Source organism: Triticum urartu, chromosome 5 (genome assembly GCF_003073215.2).
Source record: "Triticum urartu cultivar G1812 chromosome 5, Tu2.1, whole genome shotgun sequence".
Lineage (NCBI taxonomy): Eukaryota > Viridiplantae > Streptophyta > Magnoliopsida > Poales > Poaceae > Triticum > Triticum urartu.
Window position 1 is genome coordinate 361,442,553 of NC_053026.1, and position 12,049 is coordinate 361,454,601.

The window sequence follows — 12,049 nt, forward strand, 5'->3', positions numbered from 1 at the left end:
ACTGAGCTGAACGTGTGCAGATCGCGGAGGTGTCGTGCGCTCTGTACTTGATCGGTTGGATCGCGAAGACATTCGACTACATCAACCACGTCACTAAACGCTTCCGCTTTCGGTCTACGAGGGTACTTAGACACACTCTCCCCTCTTGTTGCTATGCATCTCCTAGATAGATCTTGCGTGATTGTAGGAATTTTTTTGAAATACCGCGTTCCCCAACATTTGGGACAAAGATTGAATACCAGAGATAAGCTAGGGTTTGAGATGAGATGGTGATGATGAAGATGTTGATGAAGATTGATCCTCCCATGATGAGAGGGTTGTTGGTGATGTCGATGACTTTGATTTCCCCCTCCCGGAGGGAAGTGTCCCCGGCGAAATCACTCCGCTGGAGAGTTAAAGTGCTCCTGCCCAGGTTCAGCCTCGAGACAACGACGCTTCATCCCGAAAGTCTTCTCTTGATTTTTTTATAAGTCAAAACCGTTCATATAGCTGAATATGGGGGCCGGAGGCCTACCAGGGGCCCCACAAGGCATCAGGGCACGCCCAGGGGGTGGCCCCGCCCTGTTGCCTTGTGGTCAACTAGTGGGCCCCCTCTGGTACTTCTTTATTCTAGTATTTTTATATATTCCATAAAAGTTCTCCGTAAAATTTCAGGTCATTTGGGGGTGTGCAAAATAGGTATCTCTAATGTAGCTTTTTCAAGTCCAGAACTTCAGCTGTCGGCAATCTCTCTCTTCATGTAAATCTTGCAAATTAAGAGAGAAAAGGCATTAGAATTGCATGACGACCCATAAGTATATAGGGGATCAATCGTAGTCCTTTTGATAAGTAAAAGTGTCGAACCCAACGAGGAGCAGAAGGAAATGACAAGCGGTTTTCAGCAATGTATTGTCTGCAGGCACTGAAATTAACGGTAACAGATAGTTCGATAGCAAGGTAATTTATAACGAGCAATAAGTAGTAACAGTAACAAAGGTGCAACAAAATAGTCCAATCCGTTTTGTACCAAAGGACCCGAAACGATCTCTTAGAATAAGCAAAGCGCTCTTGAGGACACACGGGAATTTCATCTAGTCACTTTCATCATGTTTGTTTGATTTGCGTTCGTTACTTTTACAATTTGATATGTGGGTGAACCGGTGCTTGGGTGTAGTTTTTATTTGAACAAGACTCACACTTATGATTACAGGCGCACGCACTGCAGCACACACACACTCACGCAGCATACACACACACGCAACAGCACACACCGAGCAACATACATAGCAGCACGCACACACACGTAGCAGCATGCACAGCAACACACAGGGCAACAGCAGCACACATCGAGCAACACGCACGAACAGCACACGCGCGCACATACATACACAAACACGCAGCAGCGCACACACAACATAAACATGTTGCATGAGGGACAAAAGTGTCTTTTTAAGTGTTATTTAGCTTTAGAGTGGACGAAAATGTCTAAAAGTACTACTCCCTTCATTACAAAATATAGTGTGACCGCGCTTTTTGAGGTCCAACTTTGACCATAAATTTAACCAACGAGACCAACTGCGGCGGGAGAAAAAATTATATAATTGAAACTTCTTTCGAATACGAATTCACTGATATAATTTTTGCTCCCGCCGCAATTGGTCTTTGTAGTTAAATTTACGGTCAAAATTGAAACACGTGAATAGCCGAAGCACTACATTGTGGAATGGAGGGAGTATTGTATAAAATTTAGACGAAAATGTCTAAAAAATATTACTGTATAAAATTTAGACCCGTCGTTAATAAATAGGAAAGAAAAATGGCATAGTACAATTTAATCGCGTTCTACGGTGGACTGGATGGTTCTGGACCGGTCTGGTTTTCACCAGGCAAAGCGGGTCCAACACACGGTCCGAACCCTGAACCCACGGGTGACGGGTTGAATCCGATAAGACCAAGGCTACTGTCACGGCCAGACTGAGGACCTGGCGCCGCGTTCCTACGGCCCTCCACCGGCGCCGCCACCCCATCCTTGCCCTCCCGCCTCCGGCTCCCCGCCGCCGCTCAGTCGACCTCCGCCACCGCAGTTCGACTCCGATTTCGCCTGGCATCAAGCGTCACCGCTGCCAGCCACTAGGGTTGCGCCGCCTCCCTTCTCCCGCGCTCCAACTTCGTCGTCGGCTCCCCCCACCCCGCAGCGCCTGTTCCGCGACCAGGTAAAGCTCGCCGTCGCTTAGGTTCTACTCATGCGGTTCGCGCTTCGCGCTTCGCAGATTTGTTGATTAAACCCGCCGGACATGTTCTATCTTCGTATCATCATGTAGCTACTTATGGATTAGGGCATGCCGATACAGTGACAAACTCTGCAAACATTGCATGCTTCATCCGATAGATTGGCTAGTTTTTCGATCGGAAATTACCCTCCATGGCCACGCTCCCAGAAGGAGCTCCTCTCCCTTCCATTTCCCCGTTTCAATTTGCCATCTCCTTCACGGCTTTGCCCCATTATTTGGCCATCTCACTACACCCTACAGCAGCTATATAATCCAGGAAGAAAAAAAATTGTAGATGGAGAGGGACGTCCAGGTCTGTTTGGTGACATGTGCCACCAACCTATTTGTGAGATTTGAATTGCGATACAAACGGCATAAAATCGTTTATACAGTCGAATCATATGCTAGGGAGACCCATGTGGGGTTGGAATGACCTGAGTGCTACACGATTTGGCATAGCTCTTATTTCATAGTGGTTGGGACACTCAAATGGTTTCGAATTTACATGTGTCAGAACACTTACCTTTTGACACCATCTAAATGTTCTTAAGATGAGAAACTGGTTGGCATGGCGAATCAGGCAAACCTGGATATGACTTTTAGTTTACTTTTTTTGGGTCATGTACTTGAACTGTTGGCTTTTATTTTATTTTTGTCCTGGTTCTGTTATGCTTTGTAGCATTAAGCATACATCTGTCAATGCACTCAACTTTAGAAGCTTCTTTTTCTCTTTACCATATAGTTGGGACATAATCAAATGCGGAGTACAACATTTCCACACAGTTCAACAATGGACGGTTGGAAATGACTAGGAAGGTGATAACTGGGGCATCACTCTGTCAATAAGAAAGTTACTCCAAAGTAAATGAAACAGCGCCTAATAAATTTGATAGAAGTTAATGCTATCGCACAAATGGGCATTTTGACATTGTGCTGCAGCACTAGCTGCCCAGCTACTCACCTCACCTCAACTCAACTCAATACGACAATCAACTCAAAATGCATTGAATACATTGAGCAGCACAGATCCCGAAAGTTGTTGATCCATCGAGATTCTAGCTCCACCAGTAGCTAGTTGCAGAATTTCGTGTCTGGAGGAGTAGCAGATAAGCCATCACCCTTGTGCTCCCCGTCCTGCCCTTATTTCTTCTTACCTTGTGCAGCCACATCCTTGCCCTACCTCAATTCACCATTCACAGGTCAGTACGGTATTCGCAAGGAGCTTCTGGAATCCTATCCTACCCTAAACGTAAAATCCTCTTGTATTTGCCGCTCCTTTTTTCTTTTCCACTTTTGGTATCGGCTCAAAATCAGTTCTTTCATTAAGCGGGCAACACTTGTTCACTCCAAAACCTCATCTCTTATGAAAAGGTTCTCAGTTCTTGTGATCAATGCATGCTGCTCTTAAAATCCATGTTCTTGTAATCAATACTAGGTTAGTGTGTTGCTCACTGATTACGTGTCGAAGGACTAGTCTATGAGTAGCAATGTGAATGTCGACTAGGATTCTCATGTAGACTACCAAGCTGAGTTGAGCTGTCGAGAGGTTAGTCGTAGACTAGTCTGGACTAGTCGTGCTCTATGAGTCGCTCGACTCAAATTTGAGAGGGGATAAGTGAGCCAGCTCGCAGCCGTGGGAGGGTAAAATTGGAGAGCTAGGTTTTCAGGCTTGCTCTAGAACGAGCCGCGCCTGGGACGAGGCTGCCGCCAGCACCCACTGACCCGCCGCCACCGGCAGTGGTGGCAAGGAGCATTGCTCCGCTCTCCCTCCGCTGGTTCTGTTCCTTCCTTGCCCGATCTACTCTGCTGTTGAAGGAGGGATGCTGCAGTGAGGGAGAGTCAGAGAAGACTAGGGTCATGATGAGCAGGGAGGAGTTTTAGGGTTGTGTGCTGTTACGAGGAAAGAGAGCAGAAGGTGTGTGGCGGCTGTGGTGCAGGGAGAAGTGAATGAGGATAGTAGAATTAGGTCATAGGGGGAATATATAGCTAGTAGATGGGCTTTTCGGCCACAAGGAAGTGCATAGGTAGTGGCCGAATCTCTCAGTCTTTATTATTTTTCCTTGCAATAATATACGGTACATGCTAAACTGCTTGGCTGCTCTGTTTCTTCTATGTCTGCCTCAAGAATAAGGTGGGGTTAGGCCTTAAAAACAATGACTACTACTAGGTATTAGTAGTTGAGTACTACAGTTCCACGTCGACTAGTCCAGCACTAGACTAGACTAGTCACGATTGGTCTATTAGTCTCAACCCTGGAACGGCTCGTCGACTCGTAAACCTTGGTGTTGCTGAGCCTTGCAGAGCATGTGTACTGAGTTTCTCATCCACTTATATGTCTGTGATGGTGCATGCTTGTTATGTGTGTTAGTGATCTTTTGGCATTCATTACGACCTGCATTTTCTTGCGCATATGTGCATTTGGGTATCATAATCTTATTTGATTTACTATCTAGTGCCAAGTTTCCTGCAGAAATTGTGTATTCTCCTGTGCTGTATACTTATTGTTCCTTCAAGTCTGTGGTTTTCCTTTGATTCAGAGGCTGGGAACCTCAAAGAACAGGATCCATGGAGGGTGGAGACGCAAGAAATGGTTTGACTGGGACATCACAGACAACGGGAAGTGGGGTTGAGAGCCCAGCAAAGCCACTGCCTCCTTGCTGTGTCAAGGCGAGGGCTGCAGCACCTGAATCTGAGGCCAAGTGCCATGCCACTGTGGTATCGGGATGGTTCACGGAAACCCGCTCACGATGTGGTATGTCCAGCTTGGTGCTCAATTGCATCATCCTTGCTACTTGTACTTGACAACAGAAATACTATAACTTCCTATCATTCTCCAGTTATTTTGTCTAAATTTGATTGCTTCATATGCAGGTAAAGCGAGCAAACTGCAGTATTACAATAATCCAATGTGGCCAGGTATTTCTCTCACCGGTGCCTTTTTTTTCTATTGCTTGATGGTTATACCTGCCATTAGAATAATAATCCACAATAGGAATGTAATGTTAAGTTTTCTACATCCATTCATGCGAGAAAATGCTATTCTGGTAGACACTTGATTACTGGTTGAACAGATGCATGCCTGCATTGATGTTAAGGCATGGTATTAGTGCTGAATCGATAAAATGGGTTTTTAATGAATGAATGCTTTTGCCTTTCTGTTTTGGGAAAATAATTTAGCCCGGCTCAGTATTGACAGGAGAAATTCTTACTATTGATAAATATGAGTCTACAACCTCTTCACTTTTGTTTAAACAAATGGTATTGGTTAATTTTTAGTTATGTTATCAATATACTTACTCAACACACCCCTTTTGACATGGTTATTGTGAAGTATGGTGGACAAAGTTGATCTAACATAGTAACATGTTTACCACAAGCAGGCATTGTGTTCTCTTCATTAGTTTGTTATACCAGTGGCACACTGTTGCCTTTCCATGCTGAAGTGGTGATCTGGGTTTGTGTAATTTTCCTCTTTAGTCATCATCTGATTAGAGAGCATATGCAGCCCAGTGCTCTTGTTGTCAATGGTTTTCGTGTCTAATTTCAGTCCTTCCGAAACAAAACTCTTATGGATTTTTGTTCTGTTTCATATATCCGGACCTCTGGAATTTTAATTTTTTTATTTGAACATTGAATCATCTGTGTTACCCTAACTGTTTCTTTTACAAATACTACCAGTTCTCTTGCGCATGTCTCTGGCACTAGTTTCATTCCTGACCTCGTTAACGTGTTTATGTTTCATCGGATCATGTGTGTATTGGTTATACTCAGGAATCTTGACTTCTTGTCCTTAAGTATGTTCAATTGTTTCTGCAAAGATACTATTTGTTTACATGTACTATGCGCTTCAAGCACATTGAATTTTCCAATTGCTCTTTACCATCTCACTTTTCATTTTTCTCGGGCATTTACTTGTGCAATGAAACAAGCCCCACTTCTTGCTCATTCATTGTGATTTCATTTTCCCTACTCAGGAGAGACCCATTCCTTGAAAGTGGAAAAGATCCTGTACCAGGGGAAGTCACCATACCAAGAAGTGTTGATTTTTGAGGTTATCTTCATCTATTAACACCCAGAGGGAAAATTGTGTTTGCCTTCTGTTGTGTAACCTGGTTGTTTTTGTATGCAGTCGTTAACCTATGGAAAAGTCCTTGTGCTTGATGGTATTGTACAATTGACTGATAAGGATGAATGTGCCTACCAGGAAATGATTACTCATCTCCCACTCTGTTCAATTCCTTCTCCTAAGAAGGTAATCATGTGATCTATGTTCCTTCTTATACAGTGAATTATATGACTCTTTTGATCTAATGATTGAAATTGTATTGACGACATTCTGCTGCTATATAGCAGCAGATTTAACCTTTCTTATCTGCATTTCCATTGAAAATGTAGCACTCTAGTCACTTATGTTCTTAGAAACTACATTGCAGGTTTTGGTTATTGGAGGTGGAGATGGTGGTGTACTTCGAGAGATAGCCAGACATGGTTCAGTGGAGTCTATTGATATATGTGAAATTGATCAGCTAGTTATTGATGTACAAAATTCTCCTATGACCTATATGCAGAAATATAACCATGTTATTAAAATTTCTGACATGCATCTTACTGTGTAGGTTTGTAAAGATTTCTTCCCAGACTTATCTGTCGGATTTAAGGATCCTCGTGTTCGACTTCATGTTGGTGATGGTATGTTGATAATCCCACGAGGCCATAACTACAACAGTACTTGTTGATGTTGTAAATATCATATATATTTGCAACCACTAGGTGTAGCTTTAAGTTGATGTTGTAAATTTCATACTGGAGTTGTTTTCCTTCCAGCTGTGGAGTTCCTAAGAAATTCTCCTGAAGGGACATATGATGCTATTATTGTTGATTCATCAGATCCTATAGGTCAGCTTATGCAACTGTGGCATATCTTCTTTTTTGACAAGTTAAAAGCATGAGTATTTATCTTTGTTCTTGCCATTTTTACATTATCCATTCGGCACTGTCAATTGCAGGGCCTGCTCAGGAACTTGTAGAGAAGCCATTTTTTGAGACAATTGCTAGAGCTTTGAGACCTGGTGGTGTTCTTTGTAATCAAGCTGAGAGTATGTGGTTGCATACACATCTGATTCAGGACATGCTTTCGATCTGCTGTGAGACTTTCAAGGGTTCTGTCCACTATGCCTGGGCAAGTGTCCCAACATATCCTAGGTTTTCACCCTTTTCATATACTCCATCAATTTCTTATGCATGCCTGTTTTGTGGTCTTTACTTAGGTTAATGTTTCGTTTTGCAAGCTACTGCACATTCTGTTTCAACTTCTGATTTTTTTTCCTTTCGAACAACTTCTGAGTTAAAAAACATACTAACTATCCACCCATATTTTTGCATCATCTGCTCAAAAGTTTTTGTACCACTGTTATGTAAAGTAATTTAATTGCAAATAGAGAAATAAAACTATGTATTGTTATAATTGTACCTGTAATTTTTCTTTGTTTTTTCCCCATCGAAGTGCTGTTAGGTCAATTTCATTGTTTTGGATCATAATAAAAGCATATGCCATCCCTGTATATATTTTGTTTTGATAGATTTGGCAGTTTGCTATTATATCTCATAGGAACAGCCAAGCCACATGATGTGCTAAATCTAGCATGCACCTATTAGTACAGACTTAGCCTTTTTATTTGGTTGTAACGCAGTTCATGTATTTATATGCCATGTAGATTAGATATATTAGATGGCATGAAACAATAAAGCTTTTCATTACTGAAACCGTTACCACATAAGACATAACATATATGGGTATGGTTTGTTGTGTTTCCTTGCTTTTTCTTCTTCTTTTGTTAATGCATGCAAGCCGTGCAAATTCCTTATTGTGCTATTCTCAGTTGGGTAGATGCACATACTAGGGACTTGGAATAAGCTTGCTGCATACACATTTTTCTTTCTTTTTTGACATCTCAGCGAGAGGAGTTTAGTAGTGTGGTGGCACATAGGACTTGGTTAGTTCTAATGGTGCACTACTTTTCTGGCTTCATCCTCATGGGTGTCACTATTGTTGGCAGCTAAATTGGTTGCAGCGCTGGGCAATCAATGATAGGATGTTTCAGATTTAACTCAACTCATGCAAGGAGCGTCTTATTGTGACAAAATATTAGTGAGAAAATATTCCCAACATTATATATACATTTTACCTGGTTTATGTCGTGTTAGCTGGTTGATGCGAGATGTTGAAATTTTACAGTAGTGACCAATTGTAACCTATATGGACCCGTTTGGCACTGTGGTGGATCAAACATCAAACCTAAACCTCTTTATGCAAATTGAACATTTTATTGAAGCTATTAATGTTTTCTTTATTTTTTGTTGCACCAGTTATTTACTTTGAGCAGTCTTTTATTATTATTGGATAGGTATTGTTGCCATGAATACATTCCTGATTTATATTAAGCAAATAAGAAACCATCCTGATATGCTGTGTTCAGAAACACATCGAGAGACAAGAGATGGAAATATTCGACACGTTGCATATTCCACATCGGCATCAAATAAGAGATATTGTATTGCTGTTTTGTGAAAGATAAATGCTGTTAGGGATGCTATTTTATCTTGGGATTTCAGGGCATATTCCTCCTAGAAAGAGAAGTTGGGCCAATTTATCTAACCTTTTAGTTAAACAACTGTTATTAAGTGTTGGTGTCAGCTGCCCTTGTAAATTTGGTACAAAAAATTAAAACATAATATATCTGAATTTCATTGATTAGGCAACCCACTGCTGGCTGTCATTCCTGTTAGTATACGCATTAAGAGCTGCTGGTTGTGAGAAACAAATGTTGCTGAGTTGCAGCTTTAGATGAAGTCTTTGACGTGCTAAATGTTGCTCCTTTTGAAATTTACTTGTAACACAACATTTACTTGATTTGCAGTGGTGCAATTGGGTTTTTGCTATGTGCCAAAGAGGGTCGACCAGTCAACTTCCTGGCACCCATAAATCCAATTGAAAAAATAGAAGGCGCTATGACAGCAGGGAGGGACATCAGATTCTATAATACAGAGGTTTTTTCTGTTTAGAAAGTTACCTATCTTGGTTTAGAAAGTTACCTATCTTGCCAATTTTACAATATACTGTATTGCTTTTGTCTTGGTATATGCTGTAGTATACTTCTAATAAAAATGATGCAGAATTCTAATATTCCTCAAATTTTCTGCTGCAATGATTTCATGCTCTGCAAGTCGCAAGTTACTGTAATATACCTCATCTTTATTCTTTAAAAATACTCCACTCCAACTTGGACGTGAGAAAACTGGCATTACTATTCATTGCCATCCATTAAGCACACTGATTTGTTTTCTGAATCGTATGGGAAAAAAAAAGCACACTGATTTTTTTTTTGGCTGCTGACCAGATGCACAGAGCAGCGTTTGTTCTTCCAACCTTTGCAAAGAGAGAGCTAGAAGCATACGGTGGCTCCACTAGAGGGGTATGTTTCTTCAATTTGTTAAATGATAAATCTGCCTGTGTATTCTCTTTACTATGCGTGTTTCATAATTTGGACAACTTTTTGAAAGCATAATTTACTTTTTCACCTGCTTTCTGAGACTACCTAGAAAACCATGAAAAGTTACAGCTCTACCTTTGTGGCGCTTACCTCTCGTATTTGGCGTGGTTTCTTAATTTTGAGAGTTTTCTTGACTGCAACATTTGCTTCCTCACATCTGAGTTCTAGGACGACTTGACTTGTTGGCTGGTTGTACATTTACCTGCTAATACAATCAGATCAAACAGTCCAAAAAATTAATTAGTCGCTACATATCCTAGCTTTATTGCTTTCAGGCCTTTGAGATATAGACACAAAGTCATTGTTTATATGTTCAAATATTATAGTAAGATGAACACTCTCCCTGTGGTGCCCATATTTGCTACTAGTAATCTTGAATTAGTTCTCTACCCTATCTAGCCTGGTTCTTCCTATGCCAAGCAAGTGAACTGTCAAAAAGCTTAACTGGAGATTGTTTGGACCATCACAGGCACAACAAGAGGAAAAATCAGCAGAACCAGCGAAGGTTGCCATCGTGCCACACAGTGAAATTCTTACTGCTTAGATGAGGGCTCCGTGACTTGTTCAACCGTCGTGTGCTATCAGGAAATGGTTCCTCTCCACTAGTATCCATGCTGGACATCAAGTACTTACTGGTATAGTAGCAACATAATTGGTGTGGGATATGGCAATACGCTTTGTGCGATTGATATGATGGTATGATAAGATTTGTTGGATTGATTCCTGGGAATGGATAAACCAGAGAAAGTTGTGTGGCTACCTACCGTAGTATTGGCACTGGGGCACGCGTAGTCATTTCGGGTGCATTTAGTTGGGCACTGCTAGGCGCCGGCCGTCCGGCCCGAGCCTTGCGCCGGTCGCCTCCACGCTGTAAGTAGTAACCGTTGGAAAATCCCCACGCCTCGCTTGAAACAAAAAATCCCCACGCCTCATCGCTCCCCATCCTTGAGTTGCCCCTGTTCCCAGCAAATCTTCACCCCAGTCGCAGCTTTCTGGTGGCTGATGCCGATTCCAGTTCATTGAAACCACGGTTGCATCTTTTGATTGCCGATTGCAGCAGCTTGTGGCCGTCGTCCCAGCATCTTTTGATTGCCGGTTGCAGCAAGTTGTGGCCGCCGTTCCAGCATCGACAGGTGCCGGTTGTAGCATCACGGTGTTTGGATGCGTCTTCTCCAGCACCGATGGCTCGGTGTTTGGATGCGTCTTTTTCCTATTTAGTCCTTCTCCAAGTTAATCGTACCGATCTTTGGGTAGTGCACAAGAATTTGGCCCGTGTTTGAATAATTGCCAAACTGTTGTGCCATTGTGGTTATTTGCCTACTTTCTGGCTACTCCCTAGTCAAAATATGAGCAACAAAGCCTTGCACAGTTAATTTTGGTAGGCTTTTATCAGATTTTCTTGAGGCTTGCCGTCAGACATCTGCTGGATAATCTTCGCTCAGAGATTTTCATTTTTGGAAGCTCTGCTATGACTTTACTAGTTCTTTTCTCATACAAACACAAGCACAACCTATATGCATGCCGGTACACTAAGGGCATGTTTGGTTGCCCTGCGCTACAGTACCCGCATTGCATACATTTCTCCACCCAACCTGGCTATGCAAATATAGCCTCAAATGCACCATCTGCATGTTGTTTGGTTGCCTTCATGGCCTCTTGCTTGCATGGGCAGAACCACATTGTCTGGTGTTTGGTTGCCTGCATGTTAGTGGACAAACCCAAAGCACGTTGTTTGGTTGTATGCAACGCCTGATGTGTGGTAACCTCTTTGGCTAGTTGGTGAGGTTATCATCACACTTCGGCAGCACACATCATAAGCACAATAGAGTATAAACAGAGCATCAACTAGCATACTTCAGATATAAGCAGTACCACACTTCATAGCAGACTTGATAGTACGCTGGAAAGAGGTGGCCCGGCCCTACTCCTTGGCGGCGAAGGCTTCGTCGTGCTTCCCGCACTTGTTGACGACCTCAATGCCATCCTCGTCGAAGATGATGACCTTGAGGGTGTCGGGAGTGAGGAGCTTGAACGTCACCATGTAGCCGATCTTAATCTGATGAACGGCTGCGTAGGTGGCCCAACCCTGATCTAGGGTCACCCTGTCGTTCATCAGCTTGACCGTCACCTTCCAGGAGCAGCCGATGTTGTTCCTGAGCTTGAACTCCGTCGGCACCGCGACGAAGTGCTTGGTGAAGTCCAGGGGCATGGGGATGTACTCAAGCTTCGGTGCAAGGATGACCTTACAGA

General features: G+C 42.6%; 1 protein-coding gene across 2 annotated transcripts; it reads left to right on the top strand.

Moving 5' to 3' along the window:
• The first annotated feature begins 1,939 nt into the window (after positions 1-1,939).
• LOC125509026 (spermine synthase-like) lies at positions 1,940-10,558 on the top strand. Of its 2 annotated transcripts, none has more exons than XM_048673871.1 (12): positions 1,940-2,192; positions 4,764-5,001; positions 5,121-5,165; positions 6,224-6,300; positions 6,379-6,501; positions 6,683-6,787; positions 6,866-6,938; positions 7,074-7,145; positions 7,256-7,451; positions 9,167-9,296; positions 9,647-9,721; positions 10,269-10,558. In XM_048673871.1, the coding sequence occupies exons 2-12, from the start codon at positions 4,815-4,817 to the stop codon at positions 10,341-10,343; spliced, it is 1,158 nt and encodes a 385-aa protein (XP_048529828.1). In that variant the 5' UTR covers positions 1,940-2,192; positions 4,764-4,814; the 3' UTR covers positions 10,344-10,558. The 2 variants fall into 2 exon arrangements, with proteins under 2 accessions (XP_048529828.1, XP_048529827.1); XM_048673870.1 differs by having other exon boundaries at positions 1,941-2,192; positions 4,787-5,001.
• Positions 10,559-12,049: the final 1,491 nt, after the last annotated feature.